Source organism: Serinus canaria, chromosome 5 (genome assembly GCF_022539315.1).
Source record: "Serinus canaria isolate serCan28SL12 chromosome 5, serCan2020, whole genome shotgun sequence".
In the NCBI taxonomy this organism is placed as follows: domain Eukaryota; kingdom Metazoa; phylum Chordata; class Aves; order Passeriformes; family Fringillidae; genus Serinus; species Serinus canaria.
Window position 1 is genome coordinate 44,693,858 of NC_066319.1, and position 25,612 is coordinate 44,719,469.

Here is a 25,612-nt window from a genome sequence, read left to right on the forward strand (position 1 = left end):
CTCAGATCATTAGCAATAATTAGTCTAAGCTATCTCTGTATGATGTTTGATTTATATTAGGAACAGTGATTCAGAAAGGGATTAATACAGCTGTTAACTACAATGCCTAGAGTTTATTTTAATCAGTGGCATTTATTGGAAAAGACCCTTTATCTGTAGGCTGGGCTTTCTATAATATGACTATTCACTAAAGCAGCTGAAGTGAATCCAGGGCATTGGTGCAAAAGATAAACTGTTTGCCTCAAACATTACTTTTTTTTTGCTTACTATTATGCTTACCTTGTCATCACATCATTCTTCCTCCCTCTGCAACTAATCCCTTGTAGCAGTAAGAGATGCTTGTACTGGGTGTAGATGCTTGTACTGGGTGTGTGTGGCCGGTTTTGGCAGTGGAGGGGCTTCAGGGATGACTTCTGTGAGAAGCTCCTGGAAGCTTCCTCTGTGTCTGATAAGGAAAATGCCATCCAGCTCCAGGATGGACCCTCTGCTGGCCAAGGCCAAGCCCATCACTGGCCCTGGTAGCGCCTCTGGGATGACATTTTTAAGAAGGGTAGAAAAGTTGTTGCACACAAGCGAATTTCAGCCCGAGAGAGGAATGAAAATATGCAATAGGAACAGCTCTGCAGGAGCCAAGGTCAGTGCAGAAGGAGGGGCAGGAGCTGCTCCAGAGACTGGAGCTGAGATTCCCCTGCAGCCCGTGGTGAAGACCATGGTGAGGCGGCCGTGCCCCTGCACCCTTTGCAGGCCAACAGGAGAGCAGAGATCCACCTGCAGCCCGCTGAAGACCCCACGCTGGAGCACATGGATGCCTGGAGACTGTGGATGTGTGGGAAACCCGTGCTGGAGCTGGCTCCTAGCAGGACCCATGGCCTCGTGAGAGATGAGCCCACGCTGGAGCAGGTTTGCCACTGGGACTAGTGACCCTGTGGGGACCTGCACTGGGACAGCCTGTTCCTGAAGGACAGACTGACTGTAGCCCATGGAAGGGACCTGTGGCAAGGCAGTTTGTGAGGAACTGCAGCCCGTGAAGAGGATTCACATTGCCGCAGTGAGTATGCAGTCTGTGTGGCAGTCTGCTTCTGCTGGGAGCGGGGAGAAGGAAACAGCATCAGAGAAAAGAGGTGATGAGCTGATGGTAACCTCCATTCCCTGGTCTTGGGGGGAGACAGGCAGGGAATCAGGAATAAAATTAAACCCAGGAAGAAGGAAGGGGTGTGGGGAAGGTGCTTTAAGATTTGGGTTTATTTCTCATTGTCCTACTCTGATTTCATTGTTAATTAAACTAATTGCCCCAACTCTGTTTTATCCATGACAGTAATCAGTGAGTGAGGTCTCCTGTTCCTGTTCTCAACACATGAGGCTTTTTGTTATATTTTTCGTCTCCTACCCTGATGAGAAAAGGAGGTGACAAAGAGGTTGTGGTGGGCACCAGGAAACCTATATAGCTGCAGTGTGGCATTAAAAGTTACTTGAGTACTTTGTGTACAGCTGTATCATAATTTTTTTTTTAACAGATAGCAGAGTATTCAATTTGTGTAGTTCCCGAGAAAGAGCATTAACACTGAAATAACCCCGCAGTTGTGGTTCTAGCATTCAGAGTTACGCGGTTCCGCGACAGGCGGCCAGGAGCAGGCCGTGCGTCCCACGTCCCTCAGCCACGGGCCCGCCCGCCGCTCCTCCCTCGGCCCCGCTCGCTGTGGCGGTGCGGCCGCCGCCCGGCAGGGGGCGGTGCGGGCGGAGGCCGCGCGCTGAGCCCGAGCGGCGCTCGGTACCCGCGCGGGCGGCGGTGGGAGCCGGGCCCAGGGCCGCGGGGAACGGGCCGGGACGGGGGAGGCTCGGCGCGGCCATGGAGATCGGCACCGAGATCAGCCGCAAGATCCGGGTGAGACAGAAGCAGCCGGGTCGCTCCCTCCGCCCGCGGCAGGAGGCCGGGCCCGCATGTGGGGGCAGGCCCAGCCGGCGGCTGAGGCACCGGGCTCCGGCCGGCCCCCCCGCCACAGCAGCCGGCGGCGGGGTCCTTCGGCCTCGGGACTCCCCGGGGAGGGCGGGAGCAGGAGAGACGTTTTTGTGGGAAGCGGAGTCGGGGCATCCCTGTTCCCCCACGGGCAGCTGCCAGGTGCCGTCTGTGTCCCGGGGCTGCCACTGTCGCCCTGCAGAGCCCACCCGGCCCGGGGGCTGCTCGGGGGGCCCGCAGTTTGGCCGGGTGGGAGCCCTCGGTACCGGCAGGGCCTGTCAGCCGCTCCCACTCGGCGGTCACAGTTTGGAAATCCCGGCAGGTTTCTGTTTCCTGTTGAGCTAGGAATTACCTTTTATCAAACTATCTTAGCTTCGTTTTCTTTGCACCTTATGAGTCCGGGTGGTCTCTGCTTTTAAAAGGACAGCTGGGACTTGGAAGTTGGATGGTGGCGCAGGAACTGGTCTATCGGAAATACGGTAGAGAGAGTGAGATTCCGTTAGTCTGCTGTCAGCCCCTCGCTATTAGAACGTTCCTATCCTGAGAGTAGGAGAAGTTTAACATGTTAAATCAATGTGCTCAAAGAGTAAATGAGAGAAACTTTGCTCCCACCTCTTTGCAGTTAGAAATACTTTGTTGATCCATCCCTTAAATAATATTTCATTATTTTTTAGGGTGCTATTAAAGGAAAGTTACAGGAGCTGGGGGCTTATGTTGGTAAGTTTTGCCATGTGTTCAGCAATCTTCTCTAGATAATTTTTGTTATTTAGAAAAAAACCCAGCTTAGCTAATGGAACTTACTGTTACCTGTGTTATTGCATACAGAAGCTGTAAGCATGAGAAGAAATACCTGAAGTGCTGGACTATTAAAAAAGAAAGAGATATACCTCACAAAATATTATAGTAAGGATAAGAGGAAGTAGTATGTGAACATCTGTAAATGAAGAGCTAAAAGAAAACAGCTAAGAAATCAGTCTAATAGTCTTCCCCTTTAGAAATGGTGGCAAGGGATTTGAAAGAAAAACAAACCATGATGGAAAGGAAATTTCTTTAAAGCATTAGGAGAAACATTATATAAAGCAAGAGCCTTGGAAATACAGCAGCAGTTAGCTGTGACCACTCTGAGATGGAATCAGTCTTTCTTACACATATTTTTAACAGCTCTTGAATTCAGGGTGAGGCATCTGTCAAAATTAGGAGAGAGGACAAAAATGAGTGAGTGGCTTAGGAAATTAAAAGGCCAGGTCAGAAACTTTATGTGGGACAAACCTTTAAAATGAAAGAGCTACATTGAGCTAATGATCATGAAATACATGTGTCTGAATCTTGGAGGCAGGGGGAGATCTTATTTTCGTTTGTGGCAGGAGGGTGAGCCATGTGAACATCTGTGGTTTATGGATTTGTTTGTTTTTTCTGAACCCAGGAAGAAATGGGTATTGCACTTCAGACTAGCTCTTTTCTGCAGCAGTAGAAGTTGGTAACTTAACACAGCATTCTGCTGGAAACAAAATACCTCAGTCCTGAAACTGCATTGTTGTTGTCTGTGATGCTTCTTGGATTTCAGGTGAAGAAAAGGAATTGAAAGCATAATTTAGTGATCCTGTGAGTTGCAGGGCCAAGTTCAAAGTTTGTTTGAGCCCAAATTCGTCTTCTTTCCTATTTCAAGGGAAGCATTGTATTTATGGAAAACTGTATTGGCTCCATAGAAGGGAGTTACCTATGAGCTGACATTCTGAACTCAGTTGTTGCCTAGGAGCCATGTTTAGAACTTTTTAATTGTAAAATCATCTTTTTCACCATCTCAAAGCTTGTCTTTTTAAGTAACTCATTTTGTGTTGTTTGTTTGGTTGGGGGTTTTACCATCATTCCAGGTTTCAGTTTCTCAGTCCTTGATTCTTTGCTTTCTCCTGTGCTTCTGAAATAAAAGTCTTTCTTGTCTCTAATAGTCAGATTATGGTAGAATACTGGCCATCTTTGATTCCAGCTATGACTGTTCTTTCTTTGTTTGCCTTCTGTCTCTGTATTTAGAAGACAGGTTTCCTGTATGCCCAGGATCAGCAGACAGTGTATACAGTTTCTTCTCTGTCAGCTTCTGAACTTTAAATAACTTTGTATTCTTTATTGCTAAGTCTATCTTGCCTTGGCCTCCTTTTTCTTTTTAAACCACCATTTCCAAATTTCTGTGATTTTTCAGGTTTCTTTTCTTGACTAGAGTATTTTGGGCAACTTTTAAAGTAATCTCTTTCAAAAATTCTCCCTTTCTTCTTTCAGGTAACTAGTAAAAAATTGGTTCTTCCTCGTTCTAGCCTCTGCACAAGAACTTTTCTTTCTGTAACTGCTAATTCTTTTCTCTTGAAAACTTTTTTACAAGAAGATATTTTGAAACTAACTTGTTGTGTAGAGCTTACAAAGGAAATACTCATATATTTGAAGCAAGATGAAGTCAGTTACTTATTCATCAGCTAGGAAATTTTTCAAAAGGCTGTAGTTCCACATGCAGTTTAAGTTGGTATAAGCCAACTAAGTTACTAAGAAAGTTTCTACAGTTACTAAGAAAGTTTCTTTCCTTCTTCTATCCTGCTGTTACAGGTAATTGTGCTAACTTATGCTTTTATCTGTACTTAAAATATCTTCTTTACTTTATCATATGTTAACCAAGAGCTTATCATGTTTCAAAGCCGGGCTGATAAATAAAATTCATTCTAAAGTCCTAGGTCTGAATATTGGTCCATCTTGTGCAGCTTGTAGTTTGCAGTGAAAAAGAAACCCAAACACAAAGCAGCAACAACAAAAACTGAAACAAACAAAAAGCCACCAAAAAGAAATGAGGGTTTAAATTCGGAATGGGTTATGTTCAGCCAGTTGAGTAGTGGTAGTGCTGGTACAATGTGTGAATGGTATTTTTGTAGTCTAGGGGAGAGAGAACTTATTTACAGTGTACATAGGTGTAGAAGAAAGGCAGTTGCTTTCATTTGGATTTTGATTTGCGTTTTTCATTTTTTAGGTCTTTTTAGTGTTGTGTACTATCTTAGCTTGATTAAATAAGCACAGCTGTATCAGTATCTTGATTCAGATTCATAATTTGAGGCATTTCCCAGCTCTTTGCACTTATTGTTTTTATGTTCATGTCATGCCATGCAGTGGGATTGGAGAACATGAGGTGTTTGATTAAGCTACATTGAAGTCAGTGCTCAAGAAGCACAACTAATGCCTTTGAGCAACAATCGTGCCAGTCAGTCCTTCAGCAGAGGCCAGAGCTAGGCGAAAGCGAAATGCCAAACACCAAACTCCCCAAACCATAATGTGGTTATGTTGGGCTCTAAGCATCTTCCTATGCATTCTGAGGAGTGGGAGTACCTTTATGCAAGGGAATGGGTTTCTCTGTGTGTGAAATTGCATGCATTGCAGTATAGAAATTCAGTCAGGAGGTTGCTGGGATTTGTTTTATTTTTGTAGGTAGAAAATCTGGACGTTGATACAGTTTTGATTTGTTCAGTGCACATATCAGAAATATATTTTATTTATCTGTTTAGTTTTTGTAACTAAGGAACTTTACCAAGGATAAGGTGCTGTATTTGGCAATATTTGAGGTGATGAATATTGTAGATGTTTGCTAGTATTCAAGAAAAAGAATATAGGCAGCAGAGTGGCTTTCTTTTATTTTGTCCTTCTTTCCGTTCTGTTTACTCTCCTTATAAATACACTGATCTTCAGCTTGTGCTCTTGTGAAGTTGAGGATCTTTTATTCCTTGCTTGTAGATGAGACTTGTATTGAACCTCAAAGGAAATGGAAGTCTTTGTTAATTTGCTTACCTAATCCTTTGCCTGCACAGTCTTTATAGTAAGAGAAAAAAAAAATTGGTTACTTGTTTAAAGATGTTTGCTATGTCTTCCATGATTTATTATACTTTAAAACAACGTATTTCTCTTTCTATTAGATGAAGAGCTCCCTGATTATATTATGGTTATGGTGGCCAATAAGAAGAGTCAAGAGCAGATGACAGAAGACCTTTCCCTTTTCCTTGGAAACAATACTGTCAGGTTTACTGTCTGGTATGTTTGCAAGCTACTTATCACACTTCTTATTAGTTGTGCAGGACTGCTTTCTATAAGTGACACCTGACATTTAAAAAAAGTTATTTATGTTCCTATTATGTAATTTGCATTAATAAAAACTTCTAGTTTGCATGCCTAATAAGTACATTAGTTTTAGTCTGTCAGCAGTTAGGCTTTCAAGGTGACAGATGGCAAAGGACTGGAGGACGTATTTGTTTATAAGCCAGTCAAATTTGTAAATAAAGTGCTCAGAGAGTGGGGGCTGTATCTTGACATAAAATTACTCCTGCAAAAGCCCCTGTGAGCATGAGAGCATTGTTCACTGCAGTTAGGTGTGAAGGACCAATCTGTTTGCTTTTATGCTAGCAGTGCTTTAGGTTGCTGTGCATGGGAATTACTATATCAGGGCAGATGAGCAGTGGATCTAATTCTGTGTACTGTCTTTGACAAGGCTTAGCACCAAATGCTTAGGTATTCCCACCTCTCAGGCTATTTATTTATTACCACCACCCAACTCCAAAAATCAAAAGTAGAACCTCAGAATTATTGTGAACAGGACAAGTTAGCAACACTTAACTCTGCTGTCAGCAACTTAGAATGTGGATTCATTTATTCCATGCTGCATGACAAATTTAGCCATTTCTCATGCATTTTCTAATACTGAATTTGTTTTACAGTAGAAACCTGTAAGTAAATCCACATTTTAGACATTTGACTCTTAGAGATTTTGTTGCTTTCAGAGTTGTGTCGTTTTCAAGTTAACCTTATTTCTGAATCTCCTATCTAATAGAGCTTTAAAGAACATTATTTTGTTTTGTATAGATGAGAAAAATACTACCATTTTTTCTCTTTTTCAGTTTGCTTTCTTTGACATTTTTATACTGACAGTTTACATTCATTTCCAATATTTCTTCTATGTAATTATTTCCTAGGAGCTTTTCTGTTATTGAATAGCAGAGAGAAACATTTTAGAAGTTGGCTATGTTATGAAATCGTTAATACTGACAAAAAATGAAAAATAGTTCCAGCTATTACAACTCACTGTATTAGCTATTTAAACTGATGGATTTCCAGGTGATAATGTAACTTGTGTGGATATAGTTTGATTTTACTTAGACAGGTTTCATTTTTCTCCTGGCATTTGTCAAAAAAATAGTAGAGGACTACAATTAAGCATAGACCTCTTTTTTGAAAACTGCACAGGCATTTCTTTGCTGCCTCTTGTGGCCTGCCTAGGTGAAGCTTTTGGGTTTCAGTGTATCAGAAAATCATGCAGTTGTCTTTCTGTTAGTAGTTTTGGGAATCAGACAAATCAGTGAAATTTACAAGTGGATGAGGATGTAGCTCCTGTACTACAGTTTTGCCTGAATCCTGATATACAGTAAAAAACAGTGTAGCAGAAAACACTTTCAGGGCTTTGTAAATGAAATGAAAACTGTATTGAAAAAATAATAAATATGTAGAGAAAGCAAATTCATCAAATCAAGATAATTTTATATATTTATATTTAAAATTATGTATTGACTATATGCACATATTATATCACCAGCTGGTTTTGACACCTGCTTAAATCTTAAACATGGTGACTGTTTTAACCCTAAGTCAGTATTCTCATTTATATATATATATTTTATATATATATACACACATATATATATGTGTACACACACACACACACACACACACACACACATACACACACACACATATATATAAATACAAACTCAATGTTACAAGTGTTCTATCAGAAACCAAGGTTTCAACTTTTCTTCTTTACCAGAAGAAAAGTTGAAACCAAGTGAACAAGCTGTAAGAGAGCTGGTGGAAAAGTATTATATAGCATTGTAGCTGGGAGTTTTATGTGCTTTTACTTCTTCTAAAGACAATGCAGAATGTATGTGTTCTTAAATGTTGGTTAAATGCAGTACTCAGCAAGATCTGCCTTCCTTGGTTTGTCTCTGTAGCTGGTAATTTTGGGCCTTCTGACAAAAGTTTTGCAGCAATTGTGACAAACCTGGCAATCCTGCTGGTTGGCCACCACTTCTTACTCTGAACCAAGCATCATATCAGTTATTCTGAGGTCAGTGTGAAAACTGATCTGCATCACCACAGCTCAGCTGACAAGTGTTCTAGTGAAAGCTCACAAGGAGAACAAGTATAAGCCTTCGTTATATTCACATGCAGTCTTTCCAATATTTTCTTGTCCCTTAGCTCATTTCTAATATTCAGCCAAAATTGTGGACTTGCCCATTATCAGGTTTGAATTCCAAGATATGAGTTTGAGTGTTGGCGTTTTTTTCTTTCTTCTCTCTGTAATATGTGTTTATTTTTGAGCAGCCTTATTGTATTAAAGCCACATAATTTTCTGTGTTACTTCAGCTTAGTGCCTTTTTCACAGGCAAAGGGCAAGTTTTGTACTTCACTGAGATATTTTTGCTCACCAGCACATCTCAGAGAGTATTGTTGGTATATACAAAGCATGCTGGAAGAATCCTGAGAAGCCTACATACTATGACTTATATACTGTTTGAATTTATACTTACAATTATGTCTAACTCTACTGTTTAATTAAAGTTTCATATATCAAGTAAAATTTTAGGCTTCTAACTTAGGTTTTTTGAATCAATCTTTTTCATACTTAACTCCATTGTTTGTAGTGAAATGTGGATAGTATTGGCTTTGATGATGTAAACAACTAAATGCCAAAAGTAGATGATGAATACTCTGCCTGCATGTGCAAGACATGTTGGAGGCAAGGTACTTTAAGCCTCCCTTTTGAGGTTAAACATACTCTGGTTGATGGAAAGTGAAGTCTTAAGGGTGAAAAGGCAATGGGTTTCTGAAAAATGATTAGTTTCAATCTATCTCTAGAGAGATATCTCTGTCTTTGTTAGTCTGAATGTAAGTTGAACTTTTTTATTTCTCCTTTTTCTCTTTTGCTTCCTTCCCTGTCTGCTGTCTATTTCAGGCTCCATGGTGTTTTGGATAAACTGCGATCTGTGACTACTGGTAAGTAAGAAAATTTAATTTTGAGTGAAGGGAGGCTTATTTTTTCTGTGTAGTGTTACATGTCTGAGTTGTAAAAATATCTTGTCTGTTTCATTAATTTTTTGTTTATGTGGTTTAATGTAAAAGTGAAAAGTACCTGTCTCCACAGAACCAACCAGCGTAAAATCTTCAGAATCTAATATCTTTGAGAGCAACCTGCCTTCCAGCAAAAGCAGTTCATGTGTGAGTGATGAGAGGAGGCGAGAGGATGTCTTGCCGCCTCTTGCAGTGTCAAGCACTCGGACTGAAAGAAATGACTCCAGAGTTTCAACCAGCTCACAGGAGCAGAGGAACACTGCTTCCAGGTAAGGTGCTACCTACTTCCTAACACACCTTCAGACATCAGTAGTTGTGTGAGTGTAGTAGCCATTCTAAAGAATACTGACACTTGGAAAGATACAAGTACTTTTGAAGAGTAAAGCATTGCTACAGTTTGTTGTACAAAAAACATTAAATCAGAATTCAGTTCTTTAAGCAACATAGCTTAAAGATTAGATTAGGGCTTAGAATAATTAACCAAACTGAAAAATATCAGTGTGTTAAATTTGTATAAACAGTAATACCTTAATGATTCTTCCCTCCTGGCTTTGATTAAAAGAGAATTCTCAGTTTCCAGGACTTGACTTGCAGATAATATTTGGTGATTTCTTTTTTTATCAGGCAGTCTTGTGAAGATGGTTCTGCATCGCGCTTAACGTCAACGGTCAAGCCTTTGAGGGAATTGTCACCTTCTGAAGCTGTAATTGACATTAAGCCTGAACCAGATGATCTAATTGATGAAGACCTAAACTTTGTGCAGGAGAATCCTTTGTCACGGAAGAAACCTATTGTGACTGTAACTTACAGTTCCTCTCGTCCCTCGGCCGAGATCTACCGGCCACCAGCTGTCAGGAGTGCAGATGGCAGCGTTCACGTGCCCAGATTGTCACAACAGGGCAGCTTGCAGGGGAGCCGCCAGTTAGACACACAAGGCTGCAGGTCTTTGGAAACAGGCCAGCTGTGCAATCCAGAAGCATTTGGCAGCTTAGCAGAAGGTCACAGACCCACCTCCAAACTCGGTGCTGATAAAGTGGGCAGTGAGGTTGGTACAACCTAAACTATTGCAAAAGTTTATTCTTCCTAGGAACCTAAATTGCCATGTATGCTTCAGTAAAATCTTGACCTCAGAGAAATCAGAAGACTTCTGTCACTGGTACCAGTAGGTTTGAGATTTCATCCTTTGAGTCCACTGATAAAAACAGATTGCGTAATTTGACATCATTATCTGAGAGCTTACTGCATCTCAGAGTTAATTGCCATATACATCTTCATGTCATATTGACTTGGAGTAACAGGTTAGCACATTATTGAGCTGCATATGATGAATCAGGAATTACAATTCTGATCTTAAGATCATTGAATCAGCGTGATTTTCCCTAAGTGCTATGTATTCCCCCAGCTTTACACAGTCCTGTAAATCAGGATTTTTGGCATGCTGTTTATTAGCCCAGATACATTGATGATGATGAGGATTATTGTTACTATTCTATTTAAAACCATGTCAGTTAGGAATTCTTTGGGATGGATGTTGGACAAGGACAAACTAAAAGATGATTGCTGCCCTAAGTACTTTGGAGGCCAAAATAAGCCAGGCAGAGTGGCAGTCCTAGCTGATAGACTATCCATATGAATGAAGAACCTGTTTTGAGAGGAATGAAGATAGTTATGGCTGCTAATTTTGCAATGAAGCAAGGCTTTTACGTATCTTGTATTGCAAGTGCATCTGTGTTTATTGCAGCTCATAAAGTTCTCTGCCCTTGCCACTACTTAATTCTCTATAAAGGATAATGAATTTTACTTGGAAATCTAGATTGCTCTACAAAGATAGATGCTGGTGTCTTAGTTTTTGAGAATGGAGAAGTGCAAATGAGAATATAATGATTTATTTAATGTACATAAATCACTGATGAATGTCAGGAACATCTCTCCTTGGTAATGTTCAAAAAAGGTCTTGTGATACTTTTCTTCTGTTACTGTTTCATGAATAATGTCCAAAAGAGACAACAGGGACCTTGCACCATCCCGACTGCGTGTAACAATTAAAATCCTTTGAAATATGTTGTTTCCTTGCTAGCAGTGAATCCTTACACCTATCTGAAATTAGAATTGATACAGAGGGAGAAAGTAATTTGTGCTGATTTTACTTTTCTCTCTTAGTCTTTCAACATACTCATCTTGAAGAATACTATAAAATTCTTTGAAAATCCTGATTTTCTGTAGGCGTGGGATAATTTTTCTGTACTGGAGAGATTTTTTTCTTATTTTTTTCCTTAGTGTTGTTTACAGTTACATTTCCAGTGAGATGTTTCACTGTAAATGTGTCTGATTTTCATATTATCCAGAGCAGTCACTTGTCCAACTGAATGGAAGTTCTCCATCTCCTGGCTCCAGGTTGGATTGCAGTGCTTTCTTTGCCGGCATGGTTAATGCTAAGTGAGCTGTTTTGCCTGCTCTGTACGTTGTAGGAGGAAAGCTCCAGGAAGAGACGGCTGCCCATTGTCAGCTCAGTAGTCAAGGTGAAAAAGTTCTGTAATGATGGAGAAGATGAAGAGGAAGAGGAAGACTATGGATTGCGAACAGGAAGCATCTCGAGCAGTGTGTCTGTACCGGCAAAGCCAGAAAGAAGGTACTGAGGATCTCAGTGTTTCTGAGTTTTCAAGAATTAATATAATGATTGAAAACTTTGGAAGTGGGAAAAATCAGTTTGCACTTTTGAAATTTGGCAGACAAAATTTAGTGAACAATTTTAATATTTTTTGTACTATCTCATAACTTTGTGGATGAGATGCCTGTTTATGCCACCCTTTTGCCTTTGATTTTCTAACCCTCTTTTCATTATTGCATGTAAGATGCAATGGAATGTGAATTTTTACATTATTTGGGTGAAGCTTACTGGCAAAAGAACATTAATGTTGACATGTTTCAGACCAGGTATTTATTGTGGTAAAATAATTTTTCAGTAATTTGATTTATTTTCAGGAATTGTTTTCAAAGCAGTTACTACTTGTTCTTTAAAGTGATTTCGCCTTTTCAAACAGTCTTCAGAGGATTTTCCTTTTTTCTGCTCCCTAATGCTGTCCAAGTGTCGTGCATTAGTCAAAATACACATCTTTTGTATCTGATTTTTAACAATAGAGTAAGAACATATAAACTAGAGAAGAGATGGTTCTACTGACCTACAGTGCTATCTTATATAAGATTTATTTTAAGCTAATACACTGTATTTAATTTACCTTCAGTATCACAGCACATTGGTCTGATTTAAGCTTCCTTATTGCTGATGTTAAACACAAGCAGAAAGCCTTTTTAGCAAATAATATGTTTTTGATAGAGTCATTCTAATTATGCAACTGGATCATATTTCTCAGGGTGGCTGCATAATTATTGGTGCCAGCACAAACATAGCAAGACATAAGTGGTGGGCAGAGGTGGGAAGAAATTAATGTCAGATAGTGCCTTTCATATGTAGCATGGTTTTACAGCAGCTTGAGAGGTGAAATCACACATCTGGGCTTCCATTTTTAGAGCATTTTGTGGATCTCCATCCACCAAGAGAACAGATTAACTGAAAGCTGTTTTGGATAAAATAATTGTGAATGATGATTTCTGTTAATATTATTCCTGTGTAACAGGAAACAACTGTCTTTAGCATGGACATGGTTGCTGTGCAATCCATGTACAATTAATTTTTTTTTGTCTTTCCTTTAGACCTTCATTGCCGCCTTCAAAACAGGCCAATAAGAATTTAATACTGAAAGCAATCTCTGAAGCACAGGAATCAGTTACAAAAACAACCAATTATTCCACTGGTAATTAGCATTTATTTTGCTTGTGTTAATCTGTAATATTTCCAAATTCTTTTGTATAAATCCAAGCTGAAGAAATTGCTTAGAGATAAGACAGAATGTTAAATAGCAAGTTATTTATACTTGATGGGTTTACTGTGTCCTGTTTCGTTACATTGATGTTCAGTGATGAATTATGAAAACATAAATGAAAGAGAGGGTCTTTTTGAACCTAAGTGATTCTATGAATCTTCTGCCATTTTTTTGTACTCTATTTGCAAGCACTTTAGCAAAGGGTACCTAGCATCATATGAAGAAACATGTTGATGATCCATGATTATTTATATGAAAGATGGAATGAAAAGTGATTTCAAAATGATCAGAAAGTACCACAATAATTATATGTAGAAGTGGAGGAATGAGTATTTTGCTGTTGTCACTCTAATCCTTCTCATGCTGTTTTGTCTTACAAGTAGGTGTTCCGAGGTGCCAGTCAGGGTGCTCTGTGCACATGCACAAATACACTTGAACAATAAGAATTTTACAGGTAGCTAAAGATGCTTTTTGTGGAGACAGATGCTTGGGATTTTTTTTTGTGTATGTGTAGGAATTTGTGAGTTATTTTAGCACAATATATCTAAAAACAGTACTGTTGTGTGATTGGGTAGTATGTAAATGATTTGCCATTGTTTCTCTGTTTAAAGTTCCGCAGAAACAGACTGTTCCAGTTGCACCAAGAACTCGAATTAGCCCAGAAGAATCACACTTAGAAGTAATTCATGTGCAAAACAGACTGCCTGTTCTGAGTTCTCAGCTTCAAGTAGAAGAGTCTAAGGAGCAGACAGTTGAAGAAATTCAAGGTCATCTGATAATACTCTTCAAGAATTTATACTAGGGAATATCATTTTACAAGCTGAGCAGAGAAAAGGAAAGGAATGCTTTTAATTTTTAAGTCTGCATCAGAAGTTGCATGCAGAACTGCCCTGAAGACCATGCAGCTTTCAAAAGCATGGCTGTCAGATAGTCATGTATCCAAACACACACACAGACAACCTCAGAGGAATCAATCAATAAGCAAAGAATGTTACATTTTTTGCTTATTGATTGATTCCTCTGAGGTTGTGGCATGTCACTGAAGAATAATTTTGCATAAGCACTTATATTTGGATAGTTTCTCTTTTCCCCATCCTTTGCATTTTTCCATAGTATCTTGTAGTAGTAATTCTGTCACAAAGCTTAAGTGAGAGTGAAGATGCTCTAGAGTATTTAGAACAATTTTCCAGTGTATGAAGTATTAAAATATTCTTTCAACATGGTTTCCACACAAATGGTTATAGTGTTTATTTTTCAGTTTAAACATTAGAATACTCTATTTGCTCTTACAGGACAGCTGATACCAGGCTAACTGTGTCAGCTTTGGACTGTGTCAGCTTTGGTTTTTACATCTGTTTTGAATCTCCTAAAGGGCATAATATTTAAAGGCAATCAAAGTGCCTTTTCAGCATGGTTTTCTTATAGAGGATGGGGGGTTGTCTTTGTTTGCCACAAGGAATCATAGAAGAAAGGCAGGAGAAAAAATATTTCCATAACAAGTACTTAGTTTATACTTGCTAAGTGTTTAAATATTTGGATAATGAATAAAATTTGGTTTTGAGTAAGATTTTTGTAACGTCATCCTATGGTCATTGTAAAGGAATGGTAAACATTCATTATTTTAAAAAGATTTTTGCAGTTGCTTATTCCTAATGTAGATGTATTTGGAATCTTTCTACCACCCTAAAGTAGTTGAAACTGTATCTGTAAAGTATGTGAGAAAAAGCTTTATCAGCCTTTGAATTAATGCACAGAAAATAATTACGCTAAATATTTTCGCTCTTTCGCCATTGAAATGGAAATGATAGCTTGCTTAGGAAATCTACAGAAAGCAAAAATTATTTTTTTAAACCATATCTTAAATGTAGAACAATGTTGCTCTGATTTGCTTCAGCTCTTTTAAGAAGACTGTAAAGTAGTCCCTTGTTAGTTGCTTTCCTCTGTGTGTGTTCTCTGACTGGCCAGCTCCTCTACAAATGAGGAGGAAGAACTTGGCCTTCATCAGTTGCTGTGCCCACTGACCTCATTTATACTGAGCAGCGATTATGGGAATGAGCAGTGTCCTACAGTACTCAGATTTTGCCATGTTACTGTTCCTGAAACACTGAGAAAAGTGTTCATAATAATGAGAATGGCTTTAACAAATATTAAAAGTGTGAATGTTTTTGTTGTTGATTTTTTTAATCAAAAGAATTAGTGTGCCTTAGTTCTCAAATTATAGTTTCATGTTGACATGCTGTAAAATATGCTTCTTACTGCTGTTTTGTAGGAATTGAACAAAAGGAGCTCTCTTGTCGACTTCAGATTGATCCTATGATTGAAGATGCCTTGCAAGTGTCTCAGGGTTAAGTCTTGTGATCTTTTATTTTCTAATCTAATATTAATGTCGAATGAATGTTAAGATACTCCTTTTCAATTAATTATACTGATTTCTACAGTTATCTAATTTCTACATCTCTAAGGAATGAATGCATTACATTAGTATCTGTTCAGAGGATGAGAGATTTGGAGGGGGAGGGGGGTTGCACCCCCTTCAATGCTGTTTCAGCATAGCCATTCCACTTATAAAATTTCGTAATGTGACCTAATATGGCTTATGACTTCTGATGATCCACCTCTGTGGAATTAACAGGGAAGTAAAAATATTTACTGGAAACTACTAGGAAGAAATTAAAACAAAATAAGATTAGCTTAGTGACCATGTAAATTGATAGTAGAAGTATTCTATAAGTTAAGAGTACAAGTGCCACCTTATTTTACTCTTTTCTATGTAATTTTTCTCCCAATGCAGATTACTGTGACCCAGAGTCTCTGGTTCACTCAGATACTCGGTCGTTTATCCTGAAGAAGCCCAGGTTATCAGAGGAGATGGTGCCACAGAATCAGCAACTGGGAAAGAAGGGTACAGAGGCAGTGCGAGTTCACTCAGGACGTCTAATACAGACACGGTGAAAAGCTACTGCATTTAGGACAGTTGCTAGTCAAATTGCTTGTTTGTGGTTTAGATGGAGCCATTTGGTCAGACTTGTGCTTTGTCAGTTCAGTCAGGAGGTGGTAAATCATTTAAAATGGACTGACTTTGAATAGCAGAAGAAAAAAAGCAGGGGCAAAAATTCTCACAGGAATCCTTTTCTAGGAAAATATCCTAGGGTCAACCGTAGTTTGAGCAAGTCTTTGATTTGCAAGAAAGAGGAAGGAACTGAAAAGTAGTGCTCTTCTCTTCTGATCTCTGAAATCTTAGTCAAGTAATAATCATTTTGCTTAAATTGCCTTTAGTGTTATACCTGTTTCACCCTTGGATTACATTTCTTAAGAAACATCTTTTAATGTAGTATTGAGTGTGGTGAATCCTGGACAATGATTTAATGATTTAACTCTCCTTACTGGAGAGTTTGACCAGGAGAAGCTTAAAGTTCATGTCAGCTTCAAAGTTCCAGGTAACAAATAGTCCTACCTGTTTTACAAGTTTGAACCATTCTGAACTTCATCACCTGGGCTGCTGTGCTTGAGAATCTTCTGGTGTTTTCTTTGTGTGAGTGGCTTTCAGCAGCCTGTGTTAATTGAAAACAAAACCAACAGTGAGCAAACAAACCCAGAAGGATAACCTGACAATATCACAGTTGAAGGCTGTGACTGTGCTGTAGGAGAGAGGTAAATTTTTGTATGTGAAGAGTCAGTTTCTGACTGCTTCAATCTGAAAGTTTTAGTTCATGATGTTTTCATGTTCTGGTTTCTGTCCTCTTAAAGGCATACTACAGTGTGGTTGCTTTTAGCCTCACTTCATAAGGAAGCAAAGTTTATCCCATTGCTATTTGTCTAAGATGAGATCTCCACAGTTCTCCAAATACTTAGAATCATTTGTCATTCAGGAAATCCCTCAGGTGAAATGGATAGGATGGTGAAAGGCTGGAGAAAATGTATGTGTTCCCTGTTTTAATGCTCCTTCTTGTCCATGCTGACTATGGTCAGATACAGGACACTAGGCTATCTGTGTCTAACCTTTTAGTCTGGCTGAGTGTCAGAGTTATTTGTATCACTATTGCAATTCTCTCATCCTAGTTCTAAAAACTTTTACACCACTTGTTTCATAATGTGTTTTCAGTAATTTTGAGGAGACATATGTTCAGTGTGTTAAAAGGTTTGTAATTCCAAGAATGATATTGGCTCTCATTTTCTGCCTCAAAACTGCAAATTCCACTGGATTGACTGTTTATAAATAGCTTTTGGATCCACAGCTTTTGAATATGTCTGTTGAGCAGAATGCAACAAGCTGAACTTGTACCTGAGAGTTGTAGTTCTTATTAGTGCCTCAAGGGAGACTAGAAGTCTAACTGCTAACTGGAGTGCAGTACCAGTAATTGTTAAAAGGAGGTCTGTTACTGCTTGACTCTCCATTGATTAACTTGTAGTACTTTCACTCACGACCACAGCTCACATTCACTCAAACCTCTTGAGTCAGACAATGTAAATTTACTACATTTTTTTGTTTGATAGAGACCAACTTGCACAGCCAGAGAAACCTGCTAGTCCCAAGTTCATTGTGACACTGGATGGCGTGCCCAGTCCACCAGGATACCTCTCTGATCAGGAAGAGGAAGACATATGTCTAATGGAAGGATTAAAGCCAGTTGTCCAGCACATGTGTGCTGGCAAAGGATTGAAAGGTCTTCGAGCACAGCAGATGCAGATTGTAACCAGGCAGCTGGAGAACTGTGATGGTAATTATACTGACCAACAGGATCTTACCTTGCTGTGCTGCTCCTTGAGCATGGCTACACCTCCTGGATATATCATTCTTAAGAAACTAAAGTGGTGGTGTTTATTCTTCAAATTAGAGCATTTTTTAGACAAATGAAATCTGGGAGTTCAGTGGGGCCATCTCTTCAGAAACCTTTGTCTTGGTGTACTAGAACGATGTGGCACATGGTAGTTCTCCACATATCTTAGTATTAAAATTTGATTGGGTTTTTTAGATTATTTTTTTTGTTTGGTTGGTTTTTGTGGTTTTTTTTTCCTGGTTGTTACATAGAAGTGGTTCTTCTTCAGTATATGCCCCCATAATAATAAATCTGATGATCATAAGAATTGATTTTTAGCTTTCACCTCTTGAAATAATTTCCTAGAGTAAATATATCTTGGAGAAGGAAACATGGCTATAATTAACTCATGGCTCAGCAGAACAGTCATAACGCAGGTTCAGTTGGGATCACTGCCTGTCTGTTCAAGTCTTTAAATCAAAATTCAGATTGAAAAAGAAAATTTATTTATTTTGCTTGTAAACAGTGCAAATTTGATATTTTATGATGAAGCTGCCAAAAGGCAGCTGTCAGTCTAGTATTATGACTTTCTACTTTATAGTTTTGGAAATTTTCTTCAGAAAATATGATGCACATAAACTTTTACTGTCATAACTTTTTTGATTAAGAGACAATAGAAGTACAGTGAATTTTGATTGTTAGATTGTTTACACCAAGTTGCATATAGAATCATAAAGGTCCCAGCTTGGGGTTGTTTTTTTTCTTCTTTCTTACCATCCAGTGGAAATGGAAGACTTAAGTATGCTACAAAAGCAGGAGAAGGTGCTGGAGCGCTGCAAGTACTGGCCTGCCTGTAAAAATGGAGATGAATGTGTGTACCATCACCCCACACTACCTTGCAAGTGAGTAGTACAGAGCTCATCCACGACATGCTATTTTGATTTTCATTCCAGTACTGCAAACTTCTGCTTTGTGTCATTAAATATTCCAAGGCAGCACAAACCTTTCAGGGCAGGATCAGAGCTAGATTATCACACTGTTATTCCTTCTGTTTTCCACCCCTATCCCAAGTGTCAGAACACTGGGATGGCTGCTGCATCCTTGCAGAAGAAAGCTTTAGTTTAGAGTACAGGCTGGTGTTCCTGAGTTGCTTAAAGATGCCAATTAGTATCTTAAAAGAATAGGCCCTCTTCTGCCAGCTGATAGAGTGCTTTTGAAGGCTAGGTTATCTTAAGTAGTAATGCAGTGATTGTGGGATTTAAATTTGAAAGAGAAGGCGAACTCTTGAACGTCCCTGTGCCTTTGACTTCTCTTCCATAAGCAGGAACAGTGTCTGTTTTGAGGTAACTCTTACCAGAGTGGATAACTTCAGTTGGACATTTGAATTATCTTATAAAATCTGGTGTAACTAAAATCAAAATAAAACTCTTCAGAGAAAACCATGTTACCAGTGAACACTGCACCCCTCTTTGGGGAACGTCTGATTTCACATTGCCTTTGCCACTCTGTGCCACATAGTAGGAGGGACATGTCCTGGCTTGCACCAAGGAGTTTGGGACCATGCTGCCCTGAGAGTGTGGTTGTTCAGTTGTTCACTGCATGGAGGGAGGGTCTACAGGAAGGGCAGCTGAGTGCAGGTGTGTGGGTGCACAGCTCGTGCACTAAACTATGTGCCCCGCTTGGGAGGGAAGTACCCTGAGCCTTCCCCAGCCCTGCTGCACCTCTGGCTTTCGTGTGCAACAGATGTTTGGGGATTTTGCTCCAAGTATGAGCTTTTGACTTAATGTCTTTTCCCTCAGAGCTTTTCCTAACTGCAAATTTGCTGATAAATGTCTGTTCATCCATCCAAACTGTAAATACGATGCGAAGTGCACTAAGCCAGACTGTCCTTACACTCACGCCAGTCGACGAACCCCCCATCCATCTCCTAAACTAGGTGAGCACATCTTGTTTTCTGCGCTTTTAATGAAAGGGCTAAAGGGACAACAGTATTTTTGGAAACAGAAACTGACAGTGATTAAAAATTTTTTTGTTTGCTTGAGTTTTGCTAATTTTCTTACAACTGTTAATGCAAGATGAGGAATAGCAATCCAGTGTTACTGCAAAAATTATTACCAGAAAAATCCTCCAATCTCTTATGCAGGAGTCCATGTGAGGGCTGTACAAGGCCAAAGTGGTGACTTGCACAAGTTGTCTCTTTCTCTGAAGGGATTAGCCAGCACTGCAGTTTTGCTCAGATTTTTTTCTTAAATTGGATGCATGTTGTACCAGGGGCTTGTGACACACACTGAAAACTGAGGCTCCTACCTTTGAACATTTTTTTCTTTAATGGCAGTGTAGGATTGAAGTTGGTGTAGTGATGAGATGACTTTTGGGGTGAGGTTACTCGGTGAAGGCAGTAGCTGTGTTTGATATGGGTTGGTGTTGCTGAGCCTTTGAATCAATGCCGAGGTGCAGGGCCTTTACTGCATGATCTTTTGGAAGTAATTTAGCCCCTAGTCACAGTTAATGCAGTTTTGTTACCTTGCCAGACCCCAAGTACAATGTACTTGTCTCCTGTATAATTTCCAGCAGCTCCTCTGTATTCCTGGAAAGTGCAATGGCTGTGCTTGTCAGTCTGGTCAGTTAAAACTCTTAACAGGCTTCCTGCTGTCTAAATTTAACATCTGAGATTCTCTGCCTACCAGAATCTCTGTGTAATTTGTTGGAAGTTTTGCCTTGACCATGCTACTTCCTGTCCTGAAATGGTGAAGAACCAAGTTAAATGATTACCTGATAGCCTTGTTTTACTCCAGGATCTACCTACTGCATTGGGAAATGCTGCCTATTTTTCTCGCTGAATTTTGGTGTATTATAAAATGGAAATTCTAGCAGAAAGATTGATACATTTAAGGTTGTGTGGAGCTGTCTTAAAAAGGCAATATATTCTGATCCAGACTCACTTTCTGTTCTTTTTGTTTCTACTATTAGCACCTGTGCCCATATTGTCCATATTCTCCAGTAGTCCACTGTGCAAGTTTTTTCCAGCTTGTAAGAAAATGGAGTGTCCATTTTACCACCCAAAAGTAAGATATATCCTATCTTCCTTCTTTTTTAGAAAGAGACTTAAAACATGCTACTTTAGGACAGGAAATGTTACTAGGATTTAGCTCTTTTTGCTTTTACTGTTCACATTTTAACTTTGCCTTGTAAGCAGAATATGCAAAAGTTGTGACTTAAGGAATTGGGAAAATTATACTTTTAAATTATCTTTCTACCAAATGCTGCTGGGGAGTTTCAAACAGTCCATATCTCTTCAAAATATACCCAGCCAGGATGCTGGGGGCAGAGAGGAGCCTTTTGGGAAGGAATATGTCTCAAGACTCTTGAATCTTCCTTCACATAGCTGCAACATGCAAAAACTTTAAAGATTGCCCAGTTACCCTAAAATTTATTAATGTAATCTTTATACTACAGGAGTCTATTATTTGGGTACTTCTATAGAATTGTGTCCCTGCATCTAGTGCCAGCAAGTGTAGTGCTTTTTCCAGCCCTAATGCCAAAATACCCGTGCTCAGATACTATTAGCCAGATACTCTGGCTTTTCTCCCCCTTCAGGTAATGCTGTGTCATGCTCCCAGCTTGTACACAGAGATCAATTCAAGCTGAACTCTGTAAACTCTTGCAAGCAAAGGAATTTCCACCAGTCAGTGCAGTGGCAGTTTTGGAGCATGAAATTCATAGTTGGTCCTTCTTGAAAAGGATTGTTTGTCACTGGGTTGAGCTGGTTGCACTGGTGGAGGCGGGTGTTGGCTCAGTTGCAGGTGGGATGTGTCACACAGCAATACCAGGGTCATAGTGCAGCTCAGCATGTGCAGGAGTTCAGCCAGCCAGCACCGAGCAGCCTCTTCTGAAATACTTTTGGTTTTAGCATTGTAGGTTTAATACACAGTGTACAAGACCAGACTGCACTTTCTACCATCCCACTGTTGCTGTACCTCCACGCCACGCCTTGAAATGGACTCGAACTCAAGCCAGGTGAGAAATACTTTAAACCTAACCAAGAAAAATAAAAGGTATGTTATGACATTACTAATGTAGTTTTACTCACAGGAGTAATGTGTATGTGAGAATCAACAAAGATGTATGAAGAAAGATACCCCTTATGGGCAGCTTTCTTTTAAAGACAGCCCTGTGCTGTTTGGTAGTAGTTGTATAAAATTAACTAATGTGATGCAAGCCTGATAAACAAGTGCCCTGCAGCTGAGACAGCAGTCACTGGAATCCTGACCTGGACAGGTGGTGTTTTCTGAGTTGTATTTGAATAAAGCTGAAAATCCTTTTACCATTATTTTATCTTATGTCTAAGCTGTCTTTTCCACAATAGGTTCAGCTGTTTTCTTTGAGTGTTTCTGGCAGAGCAGCTTCTTCCTGTCATCTACCTGTGATTCCATAAACCAGTAGCAGACTTCCCAAAGCTGCAGCTATGGGTCTGCCATAAGGCTCACGTGATTTAATGAGCCAATCCCCTCTGCAAAGGTTTTAACCATTACAGGGGCAGAGAACAGAGCAGTTCTCAAATCATCTTTACAGAGGGGTAGAATTGCTCTTATGGAATTGTTTTTTTCTTCCTCCTCAGTGAATGAATATGATACAACCTGGGACTGAGCTTTGTCTCTTCCGGACAGTGGAGGACAGGAGGATCAACCACCAGGACACAGGATGCTAGGAAAGACTCATACATTTTGGACTTTGAATATACATTGTTTTCATAAAACGAGGTTGATTGCATACTTGAAATGTCTCTAATTTTCCAAGTTTGTAAGTTTGGACAATTTTACATTTTTTTTACGCTGTAAGAAAAAAAACATCCGTGTAAGAAAAATTCTACTTTAAGTTCCATTAAAAACCTTCAAAGCACATTTTGTGTTCTGTTTGGGTCATGTTCCTTGTTTAAGGGTTGGTGTTTTGAAGAATAAAGTATGGCAGCAGAAGCACTTAGAAAACTTATTCCTGTGTTGGGATCATATTTGGAAGTACTTTTTGTCCAAGTGTTTGGTACAGTGCACATGGCTGCACTGCTGTCCCAGCACCCAGGGACTGGGTAAAGACAAATGTTTTGTTCTTTGGGTGTTGTTCAGTGCAGTGGTTGTCATAGTCCTTCTGCTCTTTAAAATGGGGACAAAAAGACAAGGGAAACAAGCAGCTTCATAAGCCAGAACAATTAAAGAACTACTGATATTGTTCTCCACTTAAAAAGCCTATGAATTGCCACTTCACTTGAAAATAGATACTCTGAGATGTCTTCATTTATACCCAGAAGAAAGTACCACTGAACTTCTAAGGAATTCTTTTTTCCTACTGAGCACACTGTGGTTTTCTCCTTCTAGAAAGTTGTGACTTATATGGCAAAAAAAAAAAAAAAAGCATACACGTGCCCACAAATACAGTTAAGGAATATTAAAATGATCAAAAGGGTTGAACAGTAACATAAATGCACTTTTTTATTAAATCTTTTTTTATATTTTGGGGAACTACATTTTCACAAAAATATACAAAAGAATTTCTTTTTACAAATATTTACATTCAATATCAGAAAACAATGATAGCTACATATTTTAAACTTAAATTTGACAAATATAGTCTTGAATTCCGAAACTTAACACTCCAGGAAAAGTATTTTTAATTTTTTAAATAAAGTACTCAAAGTTCATATTCAAATTTTAAAAAATCTTAATTAATGCAAAAATCTGACAATTTATATATATATATTTATACTTTAAATAAACATACAACATTGTTACAGGAATTAGATGTTCATGGTGGAAATCAAAATGGAGTACACTTAAACCCATGATCCATATAATATATGACCATACCTTTGGACTAGTTTAAAATACTTGTTTTTTTCTTTTTTGTTTTTCTTATTAAAGCAAGAGGGATTATCCGACACACTCCATAATGAAACAACAAATCTGAACAGACAACTGCATTTTAAGCTTAAAGAACTACAGTAAAATATTTTTGTAAGGTGACCTGACAGGGGACTGGAGAGGCGAGGAGAGGATGTGCTCTGGTGTTGCACAGAGCACTGCTGGAATAGGTTTCCAGATAAAAGACTGCAAAGAACATTATTTTTCTACAGAATTTCCCAATGCCTTCATTAGCTGTCCCTTGGAGAAATAGCTGCCACCATGAAGCTATTTTCCATGTGAGATGAGGAGACAAGAATTTGTAAGGGCAGCAGAAGACCAGGACCATCTCCATTGCTGCATTTCCACTGCTGTGCTGGGCTGTCACCAACCCAAAGTGTTCAGTGTGAGAAAAGTTTTTCCTCTGCTAAAAACAGTGAACAAACCAAGCTACAAAGCTAAAGCTGCATTTAAAAAAAAAAAAAAAAGAAAGAAATGGTTCTAATGCATTTACTTAGTTATATTTTCAAGTTATCATTTTGGGCTGGAGTGTATTCTAATATGGATTTTTATATTAAAATGCCTTAGCTTGCTTCACAAATCAGTAATGCAGCTTTTCCCTTACTTTATTCTGTATACCTATAACTGAACTAAAAATCAGAAATTAAGCTAATTACCAGATACTGCTTTTAAAAAAAAAAAAAATCAAGCTATTTTGCACCTGAAACCACAACACCAGGGTACATAGTAGCAAGAAAAGGAAAAACAGACCAGAAACGTGTAAAGTACTACCCAACAGCACCAACGTGTCACAAAAGTACAGGAAACCATTTTTATTTCATGCAATGTGTGTCTGTGTTCATGCCTGGAGTTCCTTTAGAAAGGATATTTACTGTATTCCAAAAGAATACAGTGTCACACTTGTCCTGGGTACAACTGGTGGTTGAAAAAATCATGGTGTTATGGCAGTACCACTTCCAGCTCCATTGCATGGAAAGATCCACCCCCTCCTTGTCGCCCATCTCAAGAATTTGCAATCAAGTAAATAGAAAATTAAATTTCAGCAACAGAATGCTTGGGATTGGCTTTGGCCATTACAAATGACCACAGTAATAGCAAATCTGTGGTTAAAGTTTGGCCTCTCAGCCACTACATTGGAAAAATAAACTCATTTGGTGGCTGAGAGAGAGGAGCTGGGATAGGGGCTTCTGTGGGAAAGAGGCAGAGTAATAAGAGCCAAAGCTAAGGAAGGAATAATGGAGGATATTACATAAACATGTCTTTTTTTACCCTAAAGGCTTACAATCCAGCAGAGGACTGAAACTAAAATACCCCTCTACTACAGCCCTTTTTCAGAGCCCATCAATGCAACGCTCATTGCAATAATTTATATTTTATTCTTATGGCCTCATCTTTGTCCTCAGCCCCACTGAGAGCAGCTGAAGGCAGCACCAGCTTTATGAGCACCACACACAATGGGACAGTGGCAATTGTCCCTTCATCTTAGAAAACAGGTAAAGCACAACTGGCCTTAACGCTCTGGTTTCACACACACATTATGTGGGTGCCACTTAGTAGTTAAGTGGATACAACCTGCTTTCCTTTACAAACAGTGTGAGTCACATGGATCTTCACATCACTGGAAAAAACATGACAATACTTTGGGGGATAGCATTAAAAAACATCTGAGGTTTTGGTTTCTTTCTGTGTTTCAATAAGCTCTCACATGACATCAGTGCCCAAACTATGTGCTGCAAAGGGCAAAATCACTTTGTAGGGTCTTGAAGGTATCCCACAAACAGCAACAGAAACTAAGGAAACACCTGTGTTGGCTTCTGGAAGAGAAATCCAAACATACCAAGCAATAGGAACATCCTGCCTCTCATGTCCCAAACTCAACTGCCCTCTTGCAAGTGGAGAAGGACCAGTCCTGCTATTCATGCACAAATTTTGTGTTTCTTACAAAGAGTTGGTACAAGTCCAGTTGTC

The 25,612-nt window shown here is 39.2% G+C and overlaps 1 protein-coding gene across 2 annotated transcripts; it reads left to right on the forward strand.

The window, feature by feature from the left end:
- Positions 1-1,735: 1,735 nt before the first annotated feature.
- ZC3H14 (zinc finger CCCH-type containing 14) lies at positions 1,736-22,633 on the forward strand. 2 transcript variants are annotated; one of them, XM_050975273.1, is made up of 17 exons: positions 1,740-1,882; positions 2,629-2,671; positions 5,893-6,007; positions 8,979-9,019; positions 9,168-9,363; positions 9,719-10,139; positions 11,563-11,723; positions 12,806-12,906; positions 13,587-13,742; positions 15,245-15,319; positions 15,767-15,923; positions 17,470-17,693; positions 18,514-18,634; positions 19,532-19,668; positions 20,703-20,797; positions 21,643-21,749; positions 22,351-22,633. In XM_050975273.1, the coding sequence occupies exons 1-17, from the start codon at positions 1,847-1,849 to the stop codon at positions 22,355-22,357; spliced, it is 2,193 nt and encodes a 730-aa protein (XP_050831230.1). In that variant the 5' UTR covers positions 1,740-1,846; the 3' UTR covers positions 22,358-22,633. The 2 variants fall into 2 exon arrangements, with proteins under 2 accessions (XP_050831231.1, XP_050831230.1); XM_050975274.1 differs by lacking the exon at positions 2,629-2,671 and having other exon boundaries at positions 1,736-1,882.
- Positions 22,634-25,612: the final 2,979 nt, after the last annotated feature.